The 19,525-nt window shown below is 38.4% G+C and overlaps 1 protein-coding gene across 2 annotated transcripts in view; it reads left to right on the top strand.

The window, feature by feature from the left end:
- Nucleotides 1-19,525, top strand: part of SCN11A (sodium voltage-gated channel alpha subunit 11) — an 80,499-nt gene that overhangs the window by 38,774 nt on the left and 22,200 nt on the right. Inside the window, exons 16-19 of one of the 2 annotated variants that reach the window (XM_088021405.1) lie at nucleotides 9,222-9,342; nucleotides 10,074-10,188; nucleotides 12,398-12,552; nucleotides 15,547-15,720. In XM_088021405.1, coding sequence (XP_087877531.1) covers nucleotides 9,222-9,342; nucleotides 10,074-10,188; nucleotides 12,398-12,552; nucleotides 15,547-15,720 — 565 coding nt within the window. The remainder of the gene's footprint in view (nucleotides 1-9,221; nucleotides 9,343-10,073; nucleotides 10,189-12,397; nucleotides 12,553-15,546; nucleotides 15,721-19,525) is intronic. The other variant, XM_028107110.2, reaches the window with a different exon arrangement.

The raw sequence follows: 19,525 nt of genomic DNA on the forward strand, positions 1-19,525 counted from the left end.
AATAATTGGTATCTTCACAACATTGAGTCTTCTGATTCATAAACACGTATTTTTCTCCACTTATTTAGATCTTTTTAATTTTTCTTAGCAATGTTTTATAGTTTTCAGTGTATAAGTGTTGGCATATTTGGTTACATTTATCCCTAAGAATTTAATATTTTTATCCTATTGTAATTGTAATTTTTAAATTTTCAGTTTCCAAATATTCATTATTAGTACATAGAAATGAATGGGTTTTTGTTTTTTGACTTTGTATCCTGCAATGTTGGTAAACCAACTTATTAATTCCAATAGCTTTTTTGTAGATTCCTTAGAATTTTCTACACATGTAATTATTTCATCTATAAATAAAAACAGCTTTTTTTTTTTAATTTGTATGGGTTTTTTTTTTTTTTCTTACATTGGTTAGGACCGAAATTTCATATAATGTTGAATAGGAATCATGAGAGTGTATTCCTTGCCTTGCTCTTTATCTTAGGGGGAAACATAAAAACTTTCCCCATTAAGTAAGAACTTAGTTGAGGAAGTTCCCTTTATTCCCAGTTTGCTAGGAAGTTTTCTTTTTCTTTTTTTTATAATTTTTTTTTTAAGATTTTATTATTTGACAGAGAGAGACACAGCGAGAGAGGGAACACAAGCAGGGGGAATGGGAGAGGGAGAAGCAGGCTTCCCACGGAGCAGGGAGCCTGATGTGGGACTTGATCCCAGGACTCTGGGATCAAGACCTGAGCCGAAGGCAGACGCTTAACAACTGAGCCACCCAGGCGCCCCAGGAAGTTTTATTTTTCTTCTAAATTATGAATATATATTGATTTTTCTGAAATGCATCTCCTAAATTTATTGGGATAATCATATCATTTATTTTGAATGTTAAATCACTTATGCATTCCTTGGATTATCCCTATTTGGTCATGGTATATTATCCTTTTATATATATTTGGATCCAACTTGCTGATATTTCATTAAAGATTTCGCACCCCTAGGTTTTTCCCTTATAATGTGTCTGCCTTGTTTTGGTATCAGGTTAATATGGGCCTCATTAAATGAGTCGAGAGGTCTTCCTCCTCTTCTATTTCTATTCTTTTTATCCCTAGCTTTATGAGATATAATTGACATATAACATTGTTTAAGTTTAAGGTATACAACACGTTGATTTGATATTTTTATATATTACAGTATGATTACCACCATAGCATTAGCTAACACCTCCAGCATGTCACATAATTTTTTCTTCATTGTGGTAAGAATATTTAAGGTTTACTCTGTTAGCAACTTTCAACTATATAACACAGTATTATTAGCTATAATCACAATGCTATACATTATATCCTATGAACTTACTCATCTTCTTACTGAAAGTTTGTACTTTTTGACCAACATCTCCCTACTCCCCTCCACTCCCAGCCCCTGTTAACTACCATTCTACTCTCTGTCTCTGCAAATTTGGCTTTTTCAGATTTCACACATAAGTGTATCACACTGTATTTGTCTTTCTCTGACTTGTTTCACTTGACCACAGTGTCCTCAGGGTCCATCCAAATATTATCAATTATAATTGACCTAAAATATTGTATGGAAAATTCTCAGTAATTTTTGTTTCAAATATTTGTTTGGTTCTTCTTTCTCTTCTCCTTCTGGTATTCCAGGTCTTGAGTATTCTATTCTGTTTCTTTTTATCTGTACTTCTGTCTCTTTGTTTTCAGTTTTGGAGGTTTCTATTGAGATAACCTCAAGCAGAGATTTTTCCTGTCCACTAATAAGCCCATCAATGGCATTCTTCGTTTCTGTTACAATGTGTTAGATCTCCAGCATTTTTTTGTCCTTTCTTAGAATTTCTATCTCTCTGCTCACACTGCCTGTGTGTTCTCACATGCTGTCTACTTTATCCATTAGAGCCATGAGTATTTTTTTTTAAGATTTTATTTATTTATTTGACACAGAGAGACACAGCGAGAGAGGGAACACAAGCAGGGGGAGTGGGAGAGGGAGAAGCAGTTTTCCTGCGGAGCAGGGAGCCCGATGCGGGGCTCAATCCCAGGACCCTGGATCACGACATGAGTCGAAGGCAGATACTTAATAACTGAGCCACCCGGGAGCCCCAGAGCCATGAGTATCTTAATCATAGTTATTTTAAATTCCTGGTCTGACATTTTCAACAACTTTATTGTATTGAATGTGGTTCTGACGCTTGCTCTGTCTCTTAAAACTATATTTTTTTGCCTTTTAGTATGCCTTCTAATTTTTTCTTTAGAGTCAGACATGATGTACTGGGTAGATGGAAATGCTCTAAATAGGTCTTTATTAATGTGCTGGGGAGGTGTGAGGGGAATGAAGAAGCCCTGTGGTCCTATGAGTAGGTCTCAGGTTTTTAGTGAGCCTGTGCTTCCGGAGTGTGAACAGTGCTTATCAGTATGTCTAGTGTGAACTGGAGTAGGAGATCTGCCTCCCTCCAGGTAGAAATCTAGAGCTGGCTAGAATTGGGTATTTCCCACCCCACAGGTCAGTCAGGTGCTGAAAAAAACCCACCAGGTTAGGCTCTGGTTAATTAGTTTCTCATCAGGGAAGGCCTTGTGAAGAACGGAATGTGTGTGCCTGTTTCAAAATGGTTCCTTTTATTCTCCCCCTGCTGGAAGCAAGTGGGGATTTTCCTCCCATACTCACTGTGAGAACCTGGTAGAGCTCCAAGAGGTAAAACTCACAAAAGTGTGGGGGCCCCTGTTGACTGGGTCCCCCCAAGCTTTTATCTCTTAGACTTGTCCACACTGAGCCTCCAGGAGTTTGTCAATTATAGTTCAGGTTTCCTTACTCTGGAATTGGTTCCCACGGAGGTTTTTGCTCCTGGGTTTCTGCTTTGCTAAGTTGTAATTCTCTGTATCAGCCTGTCTTTCTCTCCAGTTTGGAGGGGCAGCAGTTTGCCCTGGACCTCACTTCTCTTATGGCTCTAAGAAGAGTTATTGGTTTTCCAGTTTGTTTAGCTTTGTATATGTTGGGATGGAGTGGAGACCTCCAGACTTCTTACATGTCAGACCAGAAACTGGAAGTTTCCGTGGGAAGTTTTTAAATTACATGTTCAATCTGTTTACTTGTTATAGGGATTACAGGGCTATTCAGATTTTCTCTTTCTTCTTGAGTCTGTTTTGGCAGTTTTTGTATTTCTAAGAATAGGTCCATTTTACTGAAGTTGTCTAATTTGTTGACATACAGTTGTTCATAGTATTTCTTTAGAATTCTTTTGATTTTCTGCAAAATTGATAGCAATGTTCCCTCTTTCCTGGTTTTAGTAATTTGATCTTTCATTTTCTCTTGGTCAGTCCTGTTAAAGTTTTGTCACTTTTGTTGCTCTTTTAAAATAATCAGCTTTTGATTTTGTTGATCCTATTATTTTATTAATCTCTGCTCATATACTTACTGTATCCTTATTTCTGCTTGTTTTGAGTTTCATTTTCTCATCCTCTGCTAGTGCCTTGACATAGAAGGCTAGGTTATTGATGTGAGACATTTTTTTATTGTAGATATTTATATCTATAAATTTCCCTCTAAGTACTACTTTATCTACATGCCTCCAACAAATTTTGGCATATTGTATTTTTATTTCCATTTATCTTAAAGTCTTTTCTAATTTCTTTTGTGATTTATCTTTGACTTGTTGGTCATTTAAGAATGTTTTGTTTCATTTCCACCAATTTTGAGTTCTTCAAATATCTTTTTGTACTTCTAATATTATTTCATTATGGTCAGACAACACACTTTGTACAGTTTCAATCCATGTATGTGTATTCTGCTGTTTGGAGTTGAGGGTTCGGTAGGTGTCTTTTAGGTTTAATTGATAGATAATGTTCAAGCCTTCTATTTGTATCTTCTACTTAGTTGTTATATTCATTTTTGAAAATGCATTATTTTTTTTAAAGATTTTATTTATTTAATTGACAGAGAGAGAGAGAGAGAGAGAGAGAGAGGGAACACAAGCAGGGGGAGTGGGAGAGGGAGAAGCAGACTTCCTGCTGAGCAGGGAGCCCGATGTGGGACTCTATCCCAGAACCCTGGGATCATGACCTGAGCCGAAGGCAGTCGCTTAACCAACTGAGCCACCCAGGCGCCCCTGGAAATGCATTATTGAAGCCTCCAACTATTATTGTTGAATTGTCTATTTCTCCTTTCAATTCTGTCAGTTTTTGCCTCATATATTTTATGGCTCTTATGTTAGGTGCATATATGTTTATAAATGTTATCTTTCTGATATATGATGTTTTTGTCATTGTGAAATGTCCCTCTTTATTCCTAGTAAATTTTTTTGTTTCAAAGTCTATTTTGTCTGGGACACCTGGGTGGCTCAGTTGGGTAAGCATCCAACTCTTGATTTCAGCTCAGGCCATGACCTCTGGGTCATGAGATTGAGCCCCTTCTCAGGATCTGCACTGGGCATGGAGCCTGCTTAAGATCCCTGCACTCGTGTGCTCTCTCTCTCTCTAAAAAACCAAAAAACAGGGCACCTGGGTGGCTCAGTTGGTTAAGCGACTGCCCTCGGCTCAGGTCATGATCCTGGAGTCCCAGGATCGAGTCCCGCATAGGGCTCCCTGCTCAGCGGGGAGTCTGCTTCCCCCTCTCCCGCTCCCCCCTCTTGTGCTCTCTCTCTCTCATTCTCTCTAATAAATAAAATCTTAAAAACAAACAGGAAATCACAAAGTCTATTTTTTCTGACATTAATATAGTCACTCCAGCTTTCTTATGGTTTCTGCTTGTATGATAGCTTCTTCCATTCTTTTACTTTAAAACTGTTTGTATCTTTGAGTCTAAAATGTGTTTCCTATAGACAGCACATAATTGGATCTTGTTTTCTTATCCAGCCTGACAGTTTCTGCCTTTTTGTTAGATTGTTTAACCCATTCACTTTTAATATTATTATTGATCTAGTTTATCTATTTCTAGTATTTTACTTTTTGTTTTTATTCCTCTTTTCTTCTTTTATTGCCTTACTTTGCATTATTTGAATATTTTCTAATGAAACATCTTAATTCCTTTAATGATTTTTCACAATATTTTTTTAGTTATTTTCTTATTAATTGCTTTGGGGGCTGCCACATACATCTAACTTATCACAATTGATGTCTGGTAAGTTAACTTAATTCTAGTGAGATACAGAAACATTACTCATGTATAGCTCTATTCCCTCTACCACATTTTTGTACTATTCTTTATTATATGTATTATATCCATATATGTTAAGAACCCAACAATACATTTTTATCATTGCTTCATATAATTATATGTTTACTAATGAAGCTGAGAAAAGAAAGAAAGTATATATTTATAGAGTTTATTTTATTAGTCTTCTTATTTACCATTTCTAGCTTTCTTCATTTGTTTCTGTGAATTTGAGGTATCTTTCAGGTGTCATTTCCTTACTACAACTTTGCTCCCATTCACCTCTTTGGTGCTGTTATTACCACATATATTTTATTTTTATATGTTCCATGTCCAATAATACATTAATTTTAAACTGTTTTAGACAACTTCTTTTGAAGTCTGCTTTAGAGAAGAAAGGAAAATAAATATGAATTTTTCTCATCTTTTATAATTACAGACTTACCTTTACCTGTGCTCTTTGCTCTTTTGTGTGGACTTTTATTACCATTTAGGATCACTTACTTTCAGCCTGAAGGATCTTCAGTATTTTTTGTAAGGTGGGTCAGCTAGCAAAGGATTTTCCGTTTTTGTTTGTGTGCTATTTTATTTCATCTTCATTTTTGAAAAATAGTTTTGCTGGATAATAAAATCTTGGTTCACATTTGTTTTTTAATTTCAGCACTCATGGTATCTCATTCCACTGCTTTCTAGTCTCTGTTGTTGGGGTGCCTGACTGGCTCAGTTGGTAGAGTACATGGCTTGTAATCTTAGGGTCATGAGTTCAAGTCCCACATTGGGCACAGAGCCTACAAAAAAAAAAGAAAAAAAAGGAGAAGAAGAAGAAGTCAACTGTTAATTTTCTTGGGATCCCCTTGTATACAATGAGCAACTTTGTTCTTGTTACTTTCAATATTTCCTCTGTCTTTGGCTTTCAGCATTTTTACTATGATATATATATATATTTTACTATGATTGGATCTCTTTGTGTTTATCCTACTTTGAGTTTTATGAGCTTCTTAGTGGTGTGGATTAATACTTTCAGTCAAAATTGGGCAGTTTTCAGCCATTATTGTGCTCTCCTTTCTCTCTTTTCTTTCTGATTGATATGCTTCATGGTGTTCTACATTCCTTTGAGCTTCTTTAAGTTTTCATTCTTCTTTCCTGTGCTCTTTGGATTGCATAATCTTTCCTGATCCCTCTTCAAGTTCACTGATTATTTCTTCTGCCAGTTCAGATATATTGTTGCTCCACCTAGTGAATTTTTCATTTCAATTATCACACATTTCAACTCTAGAATTTTTATTTGTTTTTTAAATAACTTCTATCTCTACACTGATACTCTCTATTTGATTATACATTGTTATCATAGCATCCTTTATATTATTAAATATATTTTTTAATTCTTTGAACATATTTATAATGACTGCTTTGCATTCTTTGTTTATTAACTCTGGCACCCAGGCCTCTCACGGGCAGTTTATGTTGCCTGCTTTCTTCCTATGTGTGGGTCATACTTCCTGGGTTTTTCCCATGTTTTATCATTTTTGTTTAAAATTGGGCATTTTAAGTAATATATTGTAGCAGATCTGGAATTGATTCCCTTTTCTCCTCTCTGGGGCTTGTTTGGTGACTTGGCTAGACTATTCTAGTGAAGTCTATTCCCCTACCTCCCCTCACCACACACACACAAAGGTGAAGTCTTTGGTGTAACTCCTCAGAGGGCACACCCTTGGGTTTGCAGACAGTCACTGCAGGATCACAGTTATTTTAGCAGGGCTCTCTTTGACTATCTTTCCATGCTCTCTCTGTTAATCTGTCCGCTTTATTTGGTATCACACCCAGATTTGGGGCTGAACTAATTGCTGGCTAATTGCTCTATTGTCTTTGACAATACTACAGGGCATTAATTCCTCCACAGTCTGATCTAATTAATTTCAGGGAGGGATACTTATAAGGCCAGTCTTTGAGATTTGTTCTAACCCCAGGGAGATTCTTTTTAGCTGTCTCTTTCCATGGTTCTCTGTAGTGAACTTGCTGACCTGTAGTTTAGTTTGTTGCTTTTAATGAAGAAGAGCTACTAGTCTCTTCTTATTTGCTTACCATCAAAGTCTCCATTGTTTTCAAGAATACCCTTAGGCTTGAGCCCCCCCCCCCCACATTGTTCCAGATAAAGTCAGTTCTTTTGGGGAGAGCTTCAGAGTTCTTGTTTCTTATGGAATGCCTTCCGCCATAGGCAAAATCTCTTAGCTACTAATCCAAGTACTTGTAGGGGCAGTGGCCTCTCATCTTCTCAGCTTCCTTCTTTCTGCATGGAACCTCTTCCTTATAAACTAGCTGAGGTGAGGGTGATCAAGACCCCAGTATTCTCAAGCTGGTGAATCTGGAATAGAGTCTCTATCCTATGAGTAGAGGCTGGATGGAAAAACAGAACCCAATTTCTTGGCCATATTCATGAGGAATGTAGCCTCTTCAACTCAGAGTTGGAGAGGACGAGAAAAGTTGGTGATCTACACCTCCTGATACATATGTACATATGTACATATCATAAGATACATATCTCTTGATTGGGGGCTGAGGGTAAAGGGAGCCCCATCTTCTTGATCACAGCTGCCTAGAGTAGGGCTTCCAGATTTTTTTTGAATACGTTTCTTCATTTGCTGTATGCCTTAGGACAATTTCCAGAGCCTTTAAATGATTTTTTAAAAATATTTTCACCACTTATGCTTATTTCTCTGGAGATCATGTCCATGGATCTTCCTTTAAGTTGCCCTCCAGGAAGTGAAATTCTATATATCTTTTTCGTTAAATCCCAAACTTATTCATTTTAATGACACTTTCAGATTATTATACTAATTTCATTTTTCTTTCTCAAGTAAATTCACCTCCTAGTAGTTAATTTTTAGGGCTACTGATTTTGTTTGTCTCCTCCTATATTTTGGAGTGTTAGTTTAAATTTCTCTTTAGTGAGAAGATCTGTCACTCTCTTTGCAGTCTAGATTCTATGATGTCTTTAATAAACCTTCCTAGGGCAGCCACTACAGAACCAAGTTTTACATTGACAATTTAGGATTCTTGTCTAATAGTGATCCTAGGTGTATTTCAGATCCAGTGGGTACTTTTACTCAGATCCTATTTCTGAGGCTGTACTTCCTCCTGGCTCCATGCAGCTGTGTATAATTATAATTCCAAACATTGGCCACAACTTGTTTTGGCTTTCTCTCTTAAGTGCAAGAACTTCAGCCCAGTCCATAGTTTCAAGCCTTGAACATAGCTGTTCACATGGGGCATTTTTAGTCATCATTACCTGCTACATGCTTTAAATTGTCACTACTTCATATTTCTGTTCTGTGTCTGGTCCACAGCTATATTTACTTGTTTCGTGTGTGTGTGTGTGTGTGTGTGTGTGTGTGTGTGTTTGTAATATATCAATGCATGTGCTCAAATGGGAGAAGTATTCTTAAATTATGACCTTATAGTGTCAGAATCACAGGAACACTCACATAGATTTTAGGATGAAACCTTCAGCTAAGGCATGACTTTGCACATCTTTCTTGGGTATACCTGCAGGTCATCAGACAAAATTTATTTTTTATTTTTATATAGTAATACATTTTCATTTTTCTCTTTATGCCCTTTTCTATTTCACTAAGCTAACCCTCTATACCCCAAAGAATAAAAAAATTATTTTCCAAATTATTCTTCTAACATTTTAACTCATGTATTTTTATATCAGTATATCAAATCATTATGGATTTTATTTTTACTATATTCTGGCATTATATTATATTTTCAGGGATAGCTAATTATACCACTTATTAAATAATTTATTATTTAGCCATTGAAGTGAAATGATACAGTAAGTTTCACCTCTGAATTATTTGGTGAATTTTGTACCAAAACCATATTGTTTGATTACATGACTTTTGAGTAAGTTTCATTACCTGTTTCCTATAGTAGTTTTCCCAGAATTATTTTATGTTGAGTTTCTCCAGGAGCAGTTTTAAAAAGTAAAAAGAATGTAATAATGTCACAATTCAAACTTGTTTTATCTCAAGTGGAATGCCCGGGAGAATATTAATTCTACTCTGGGCTTTTTGGTGTCAGGCCTTTGAACTCCATCAGGTGACCAAGAAGTCCATCAGCCCAGGAGCTCAAAGTGTGGAAATTGATGTGTTCTCTGAAGATGACATATGTTTGTCAGAAAAGGATCCCCAAAAGGTAATTTTCCCAGGGTGTTCCAGAGGGAACATGTAGCTTATCTATACACATTTTCCAACATAGCCATTATGGCTATCGAGATTAAAATATCAGGATTAATGCAGCGCAAAATGCCAGAATTGGATCTTAAGCAAAGGCCAGGGTTTCTTAAACTCTCCACTATGACGTTTGGGGCATGATAATTCCTCCTTGTGCTGGGCTGTTCTGTTTGTTGTAGGATGTTTAGCAGCATCCATGGCATCTACCCACCGGATATCAATAGTATCCCCAGTTGTGAAATTAGAAGTGTCTTTAGACATTGTCAACATGTCTCCTGGAGGGCAAAATCAATGAGAACCACTAGTCTAGACCTATTATTCTGGGAATTGAAAGAGCTAAAAATTAGTCTCAGTAAAATAGCCTTCACATCACCCAGCCTCTCTATTTGGAGTTAGGTAGTATCAGAGATATGATTTGTAGGGAGGAAAAGGTTGAGATACTGTGTCTTTATATACCTCACCTTTTTTAAGCCAGGGGAGAGCAGTTAGAGAATTCTCTCCTAAAGTCAGAGCTCGTCAGAGCATTTTCAAAAGCACCCAATGAAAGGGACATTTTCTAGATACACCTATACCTAGAATCTTTTGCCTAGCTAGCTTCATTCCTAAAAAGTCATACACGAAGGTATTAGGTGCTACCATTGTGAGAGTCATTCTTGGTAAATGATTCCCCTTTTCCTTTGTTCTGATGGGTAGAAGTGTGATACTACCAGTGTGCTTTCAGAATGTAGCACCATCGATCCACAGGATCCCTTTGGACGGGTGCCTGAAATGATTCCCAAAAAAGAACCAGAGAGATGTTTTCCCAAAGGTAAGTGGCAGTATTCCTGCATCCAGTTCATAGAATACTGGATGAGATTCTGTTATTCTTTGAAGCTCTGTGATTTTGATAGATGCCTTCTTTCTACTTCTACTGGAGAAAGAAGTAAAGAGAGGGCATCCATAGATTCTTGGGGCCATTATCAGATCCAGGTAAAGGAGATTTCAGGAAATTCTTTTTTTTTTTTTTTAAGATTTTATTTATTTATTTGACAGAGACAGAGATCGTGAAAGCAGGGATAAAAGCAGGGGGAGTAGGAGAGGGAGAAGCAGGCTTCCTGCCGAGCAGGGAGCCCGATGCGGGGCTCGATCCCAGGACCCTGGGACCATGACCTGAGCCGAAGGCAAATGCTTTAACGACTGAGCCACCCAGGTGCCCCAGATTTCAGGAAATTCTTGATTTAGGTGGGCTCAACTAACACAGCCCAACAACCAGGGTAGAAACTCTAGAAAACTTTCCTCTAGAAAACTTTTCCCACTGGGCCAATATGTCTCCCACTTTCTATAGTCCCTAGTACATCCATTGTCAAGATGTAGTTGAGGTGGTAGACCAAGGGAAGCTGACCATAAGTCCAGATCCTCAGCACATCCCTCAAGATTTTTCTCTGGAAGAAGGATAATATTGTAGTTAGGAGCTTTGGCTCTGGAGCCAGACTGCCTGAGCTCAATTCTGGCCTTTTCATTTACTAGCTGTATGACTTGATCAATTTGCTTAGCTTCTCTAGTGCCTCCTTTATAAAATGGCTATAATAATATCTGCTGCAAAGGATTATTGTTGGCCTTAAATGAGTGAATGTAAATCACCTAGAAGAATATCTGGCACATAATAAGCAATCAATAAATGCAGTCTTTCCTGATTCCTTGAGTGGATATAGTGGTTCCTTCTTACGTGCCTTTATTATTTCCTATATTCATTGTGGGAAATTTATTTGTATCTGTCTCTCTTGTGAGGTCCTTAAAAACATAGGCAGTGACTTAATCAATATTGTATCTCTAGTGTAAGAATGGACTCTTGCCCAGATTGTGGGCTCAACAAATTTAGATGGATAGATAGACAGGTAGATAGAGACTTAAATGAATGAATCTAAAATTAAAAATTTCTTCATAAGTTTGACACTAGTCTGGTCTCAGAATGGACACCAAGAATGAGTTTCAAACTTTTTGCAGGTTATTTGACAACCCTCAAACTGCCCATGGGGTCAGAGGTCAGTCTAGGGATAGATTATTGTTAATTATCCTGACTTACATTTGGACTGGTGCTTGAGGTGTGTATAGGATGTCAACAATGAAGTTGGAGAAGAAAGGTTGGTTTCTAGAAGAAGGGAGGAATGGCATAAAAGATAGAAAAAAAGCCTTTTAGGGAGATTAACCTATTGGTGTTCTGAATGATGGAGGAGGGCAGGAGCAGACTGAGGAGACCTCACAGTAGCTTAGGAAAATGATTAGGAAAGGAGTGGAATGTTAAAATCACCATGAAATTAACCTCCTTGGAAGTTAGAGGATGAGTGGAGGAGACAAGGTAGAAGGGTGATGTGATTCATGCTGAAGGCTGGTGTGTGTTGAGGTCAAATGCTTACCTATGTGTATCTTGACAGTTGATCAGACTGTGTGGTTTGGGTGGTTCACAGAGCCTGTGCCCATCTTTACCTCCTTCCCCTCAGTCCTTAGGACACTGTTTACTGTTGCCAAAAGAAATTGCTGCATGACAAACAGCCATGAAGCCTCAGTGGCACACAATAATAAACATTCGTCTACGTGACTCCACTCATCCAGGCTGGTTATTTCTGCTGATTTTGGCTGGCTTTATTCATGTGAGTGGTAATGACTGGGAGTCGGCCAATCTGGTCTGGGCTTACCTGGGCCCCTTGGCTCTGTACCACATGTCCATCCTTCTCCTGAAACCAGTGGGCTGGCCCAAATATTCCTTTCTTTATGGAGATGGTGCCAGAGATCAAGTGGAAACATGCAAGGCCTCTTAAGGCCAAAGCTCAGAACTGGTGTGTGTGATTCCCACTCTGCTCTATTGGCCAAATCAAGTCATATGGCTGAGCCCAGATTCAGGGGGTTGGAAAATGACTCCACCTCTTCAGTGGGAAGAAAGCAGAGGTAAGGGACATGCATAAAGGGAGGGTGAAGAGTTAGGGTTATTAATACAGCTCATTACAGACACTAAGAATAATGCTACTGCTCATTCCTTGCAGGCCTGGGTCACTGCTTTCCATGCTGTGCCATGGACAAGAGAAAGTCCCCCTGGATCATTTGGTGGAACCTGCGGAAAACTTGTTACCAAATAGTGAAACACAGCTGGTTTGAGAGCTTTATTATCTTTGTGATTCTCCTGAGCAGTGGGGCACTGGTAAATTATCACAGTCTTGTGGGGACGTTGGGCATCAGGTGGCTAGGCTACATTCTGACATGGGGCTGTGAATATGGGGATACCAGGCAGAAGTGGGATCTTTGCTGCTGGTTCCCCTTGAGGGCAGGATTTTGCACAACTTCTGGAGTCCTGCTCCAACTGGGAAGTCCCAAGCCAAAGACACTTTACTTATGGGGAAGCATGATTTAAATCAGCACTTTAAAGTGGCTACTGGAGTCTGACCCTGAACTCCATGCCTGTCCCTCATTCTGGAGAATTTCTAGACATTTTCACTGTGTCCTACATGTTTCTTCCTCTAGACAGCAATGTTCCTACCTCTCTTTTCTGGGAAACCATAATGCTGCTTTCCTAAAGGTAGAACATTAGGAGGAGAAGCCTACAGGGACCAGGTTTGGATATATAATAAGTTGTCTTAGTATTATCCATCAGTCATGGTCCTTTGAGAGGAGAAACAAACAGATACTGCTTTAATCACAGAGCAGGTCCTTCCAGATCGAGGTGTAGTGGTCCCAGTGAGGTTTGGAAATAACTCTAAATCCATGCCTCCATAGCCTATAGTTGTAAACTCCTTCCTGCTCTCTCTCCTCATCTTTTGGTCCTTCTTGCCTCCCTTACTTGAGTGATAGCATCTTCTCTCTTATCACCTACATGTGTCTCTCTTTTTTCCTCCCTCCCCTTCTATCTTGTATTTTCCCTTAAAATAGCCATAATATAGAACTAAACTCTCTTACTATTTGTTGTATAAATGAATGGAGTCTTAGGTTCCCCCTTATTGATTTAGAATCACAGAGCATTTCACAGCAAGTCACTAGCAATTAGAAGCGACAAGGAAATGTCTTGCTTCTTCACCATTGCCTTTCTGGTTAGTTCTGTACATTTGTGTGATCTCTAGGTGAAAGTAGATGAGCACACACTGGGGCCCATCAGAGCCTATGATCAGCACACATCTCCATTTATCTACTTACTGCAGTGTAAATTATTTCTCAAGCAAAAAAAAAAAAAAGTAAATTTCTCTAAACCATGCCGGAGAACTCTCTTAATTAATTTTTATTGCTAATCCCTGGTCTAGGATTCCCTGTAGCCTTCTGGTGCTTACATTTTCACTGGATGTTTACTCTAATTCAAGTAATAGGGTTCTTTAATTTATTCCACAAATGATAATTGGTGTCTACCAAGCCCTGTGCTAGTCAGTGGGAAAGCATGGTGTTGTCAGAAGGTCAGGGACACATGATACCATCCTCCTAGTTCTCATCTGCCTTCTGATGAGGCAAGTGTAGGTTGGGCAGAGGAAGACTGAGCACACACTGCAGAGGGAGAAGGACTCAGGTCTTATTTCACTTTACATATTTATAGACAAATGGAGACAAGAAACATCTAGTCCCTTGCCACTGTATGTGGTATATGGATCAGCAGTCTCAGTATCACTTGGAAGCTTGTTAGAAATGTAGTCTTGGGCCCACCCCAGACCCGCTGAATCAAAACCTAAACGCTTTGGGACTCATTAGAGTTTGGGAAGCTCTGGTCTGAGCAACTGGGTAATAATGAGAGCTTTCTGGACAAGGAAATGGTCTCATTATAATGTGGGAGCCTCCAAAGTTCAGTTGCTGATATTGACCTACTCTTCAATTGAACAAAGTCAGATCTGCTGAACCGGGCTGTTGCTCATCTTCCAAAATGAGAGAGGAAATGAGCTTCCAATACCATTCAGATTTGTCTCTGTTTAAGAGGCACAAAGACAAGTCCTTGACTTCCAGGAGCGTGGAGTCTATTAGGGAAGACAGATGGGGTTCAAGCCATTATAGACCAGGGCCATAGTGATACACTCAGAGAAGCAGTGGATGACATGGGTCCATGCAGAACAGGCACCTAATTGCCTTCGACAAAGAAGGACAGTTTCCAAAGAAAATATCAACTGAAATGAGACTTTAATAATGATGAGGAGCCGGCAGGGGACAGGAGGAGATGGAGAGCCTTCTCCAACCAAAAGCCCACTTAGGAGTTGGAAGTCAGATTATTTTATTCTTTTGCATTCTTTTTCCCCCAGGGCCATGGGGCTATGGGATTACCTAAATACCCAACAACAGGACCGATTTCTTTCTTGTCTTCAGTGTTTGCCTAAATGTCTTGATAGGTTCAGTACCAGGGACCCTTATCTTCTTCTTTTTTTTTTTTTTTCATTCTCAGTAACTCTGTAAAGGCCAAAAGGACAGCTTCTACCTGAGTTATATAGACCCCGAAGAATCACATACAAACTTCAGATGAGGGGGATGTTTGGATGTAGCATGAAAAAGGGTCTCTCCAGAAGCTAGGATGTCTCACTTTCATGATCACACTCAACGAATGTTTAATATTCAAAGTAATTTACACTGGAAGCTCCAGCCCAGAGCTTCCCCAAGTTTTGCATGTCTTGGTACACAAAAAATGGGCACATAACATTGGAAGAAGCACTGGGGTAAGTTGTAAGGCTGTTTGTTATAGATCATTGGCCTCAGGGTTGGCAAAATCTAGAGTGTAGACCAAGGTGTTTGGAACTAGGGTGTTATGAGCAATGGAGAGCCACTGAATAGAGCCACTAAGGTAACTAGGAGGATGAAAGAGATGGAATTTGCCCCTGGGTGGTTCTGGAGAAGTTGGCAAGATATTGTTAGCATGAATTGGAAGGATCAGGAAGACCAGGAAATTGTGTGGTGATCTGTTAGGAAGATATTTTCATATTTCAGGGATCATTGGTGAGAGCCTAGGAGATATTGTGGCAATAGAAGTCTAGAAATAGGATTTTCCTTCTTCCAGTTTTACTTACTCAAGGAATTTATTCCACTGCGAAATTTCATTCTTAATAACTTTTGAGCAAAACCTTGTCACCAAGAGAGATGCTAGTTTATTCAAATAAGGAAGAAAAGTTAAAAAGTAAGGTCAGCAAGTAGTTCTAAGCAAATATTCAACCTGGCCTATGGCTATGCTTTATCATTTCAGGTATTTGAAGATGTTCACCTTGAGAAACGACCCAATATCCAAGCATTACTTAATTGTACTGACCATATTTTCACATACATTTTTATCCTGGAGATTGGTCTAAAATGGGTGGCCTTTGGATTTGGGAAGTATTTCACCAGTGTCTGGTGCTGGCTTGATTTCATCATTGTGATTGTAAGTTTACCATCTCTGTGTTCCATGCAGGAAGGGGTTGGGGTAGGGGAGGGGAATATATCATAAGGAAGCTGTGTGCCTTATTTGGGTGCCTCTCCAAAATATTTTTCTTCACAGTACTTGTAAGTAGTTGTTATTTATCCATCAGCAGTCCTGCCTGTCCTGGGTCCCATTTCTCACACTGCACTTCATATTCTCACTACCCCAATACTTTCCATGATGACGCTCATCCACTTCTCTCCATAAGCACTGCTTATGTCTGATGTATACCTAGAATAACCTTGAGTGTCCACCTGTCTCCTTCCAACTTTCTATTTTCTCTCAAGACTTCTCAAAGAAGGTCAGCAGCCAACAGACCAGGCTGGTCTCCATCTTAATTGTCAAGCAACATAAGAGGATTATTCACATACCTTCTTTCATTTAATCTGCACAACAGTGTTCTGAGTTAAGCAGAGTTATACATTACCTACCATGTTACAGATAAGGAAACTTGATGCTCAGATGGTCAGCAACTTGTTTCAGATGAAACTGGAATTCACACCTTGGTCTGTGTGACGCTAAGGCTAATAATAGTACATCACATTATCAAGTGCTTTCTCTATGCCAGGTATTCTGCCATATGCTTCATAAGCATTCTTTCTTTTAGTTATCCCAACCACTCCATATGGTAGGTACTATTATTTTTTCTCATATACACAGGGAGAAACTAAGTAATAGAGAAGTTAAGAAACATGTCAAAAATTGGCCAGCTAGAAGTGGTGGAGATGAAACTCAAACCCAGTAAGCCTCACTCTGAAGTCCTTGATTTTAACATATCAAAATGTAAAACTTTTGGTTTTTTATTCAATAGAATTGTAATTATAAAGACAGGCTAGAGCTGGAGACAGTTCTTGCCATATGCATAACAGAAAATTATTACCCACAGTATATTAAAACTCTCTACCATGTGCTAGTTAGTTAGACTTTGTCTCTGCTGTTTAAAGAAGTAGACATGACAAATGCATAAGCATAAGCCATGTGGTCAACCTAGCAACTGGAAAACCATAATGTTGCTAATGTTGTTGATGGACACAAATAGGCATGTCATTCAGGCATTTTAGAAAGGCATCAGTGCCATGGGAGCTCCAACAGGAATAATAAAAAAGAATAAAAATATCCACATGTCTGTAAACCCTATCAGTTAACATGGTGCAAATCACTTTGCACCCATTATCATATAGTATAGTGAAGAACCCATAAGACAGTGGACAGATGGTTGGTATCTCCATTCTAGAGACCTGTGGTCTACTGACCTAAACTCAGGAAACTGATCCTAAAGTTATCTTGTCTGCTCTCTTTCTGTGTAACCTTAGGCAAAGTACTAACCCCTTTTAATAAGTCTTCACCTTAATAAAAATGAGAGTATAGACTACAAATTGCCCAAATTAGACCACACACAAATGGAAAACATAAATCTAACAATAACCATTTAAAATATCAAAACATAGTTCAACACCACACTGTCAAAAAAGGGCGCCAGGCCCAGATGGTTTTACAGGCAAGTTTTCCCAAACTTTCAAGAAATAGTGCTATATACTGAATGTTTGCATCCCCTAAAATTCATATGTTGAAACCTAACCGCCAATGTGTTTGTATTTGGAGGTGGTACCTTTGGGAGGTGATTAGGTTATGAGGGCAGAGCCCTCATGAATGGGACTGGCGATGTGTAAAAGAGACCCCACAGAGCTTCCTCACCCCTTCTGTCAGTGAAGACATAGAAAGAAGAAAACTATCAATGAGTTAGGATGTGATCTCTCACCAGACACTGATTCTGCTGGCATCTTGATCTTGGACTACCCAGCCTCTAGACTGTGAGAAATAAATTTCTGTTATTTATAAGCAACCTAGGCTTTGATACTCTGTTATGGCAGCCTGAACTAAGATAAACAGTTAACCCCAACCTTATTCAAATTGTTACAAAGAATAAAAAAAGAGGAAGTTTGCATACTTCATTTGATGAGCCAAGTATAATCTTCGAAACAAAATGAATGGAACAAAAATGAGTACAACATGAAAAGAAATAATCTTGAAATTATTTATTTTTATAAATCCCAGAGAAAGCACTTGATAAGTATGGTCCACTATTACTATTATTAGCATTAATATCATATCGACCAAGGTGTGAATCCCAGTTCCACCTGAAAAGAGTTGCTAATCCTCTGAGCTTCAACTTTCTTTGCCTATAACATGATAAGTTATATATAATGCTACTTAATTCAGAACATTATTGTGCAGATTAAATAAGAGAATGTGTGTAAATAATCCTTTTTTTTAATTTTTTAAAAAAAATTTTAGAGCAGTGTGTGAGTAGGGGGCGGGGGAGGGGCAGAAGGAGAAAGAAAATCCTAAGCAGCCTCCATTCTCAGCACAGAGCCTGTCATGGGTCCGGATCTTACAACCCTGAGGTCATGACCTGAGCCAAAGCAAGAGTCAGATGCTCAACCGACTGAGTCACCCAGGCACCCCGTGAATAAGCCTTTCATGTTGCTTGTTAATCAACATTATATAAAATGATCTTTATAATTTTGAAGTAGAAAAATATAAACAGAACCACAAAAAATATGTACCTAAATTCAACTATATCAAAATGTAAAACTTTTGGTTTTTTATTTAATAGAATTGCAATTATAAAGACAGGCTAGAGCTGGAGACAGTTCTTGCCATATGCATAATAGAAAATTATTATCCACAGTATATAAAAACTCTCTACAGATGAACAAGAAAAAGAAAACATAGTGTAAGAATGGGAGAAGGATGCAAACAGGCAGTTCACATAAGGAACACAAGTTACTAATAAATATATGAAGAAATACACTCTAGCTTTATTACCAGTTAGCATAGAAGTGCATATTAAAATGAGAGACTTTGTGTTATTCATCAGACTGACAAAAATTTTAAAGTTGGGTAATTTCTAATATTGAGAAAGATATAAGAAAATGGAATCTCTAATCACTGCTAACAACTTAATTGGTAACAGTTATTTTAGGGAAAATTTTGCACATTAAGTATAATTACAAATGAGCCCAATTTATTATCCATAAATACCACTTCTAGTTATGCATCTATGGAAAACTCTTGTGTATGTATGCAGGAAAAATGCACACATCTGTCCAGTTTGTTGTTCATAATAGCAAAGAATTGGAAAAAACCTAGATATTCACCAAGGGGGAATGGATCCATAAAATATGAATATTTCTATGCTGTAATATTTTGTAACAGTTAAAAGGAACAAACCACAAGAATATGTCTATCAAAATGGTGAATGTCAAAACAGTACAGAGTAACAAATGCAAGTTAGATAGAAAAAAAGATAAAACCAGCAGAAGACTTCCCACCTTAAGAGTACTGTAGAGTGGGAAAGAATGTGGGTATTTTTATGTCTGCATGTATCATCAATGTGCCCCAATTTGGTGGAATAGAGACTGGGGATAACCTTATCAGGTGAAAGGTGTACAGTGTCCCTCTAGGGACCCTTCTTCCCCACCCGTGATAAGAGTTATTTGGTAAAGCCAGAAGAACTGCTAAACTGTGCCATCCTTTTCCCTCTGGCTAGGAACAAGGTAGAAGGAGATATTTGTGGAAAAGCTGCTGAAATAACTCTCCCAACAGGCAATGCTATTACAAACAAGAGAACAAACAAAAAGCCTATTTTATAAACCTTTACAAAGAGTTTATTTATTTATTTATTTATTTGGCAGAGAGAAAGAGAGAGCACAAGCAGGGGGAGCGGCAGGCAGAGGGAGAAGCAGGCTCCCCACTGAGCAGG

Source organism: Eumetopias jubatus, unplaced genomic scaffold, assembly GCF_037043125.1.
Source record: "Eumetopias jubatus isolate StellerSeaLion01/CBP00866 unplaced genomic scaffold, mEumJub1_p1.0 scaffold_1, whole genome shotgun sequence".
Taxonomy (NCBI): Eukaryota; Metazoa; Chordata; class Mammalia; order Carnivora; family Otariidae; genus Eumetopias; species Eumetopias jubatus.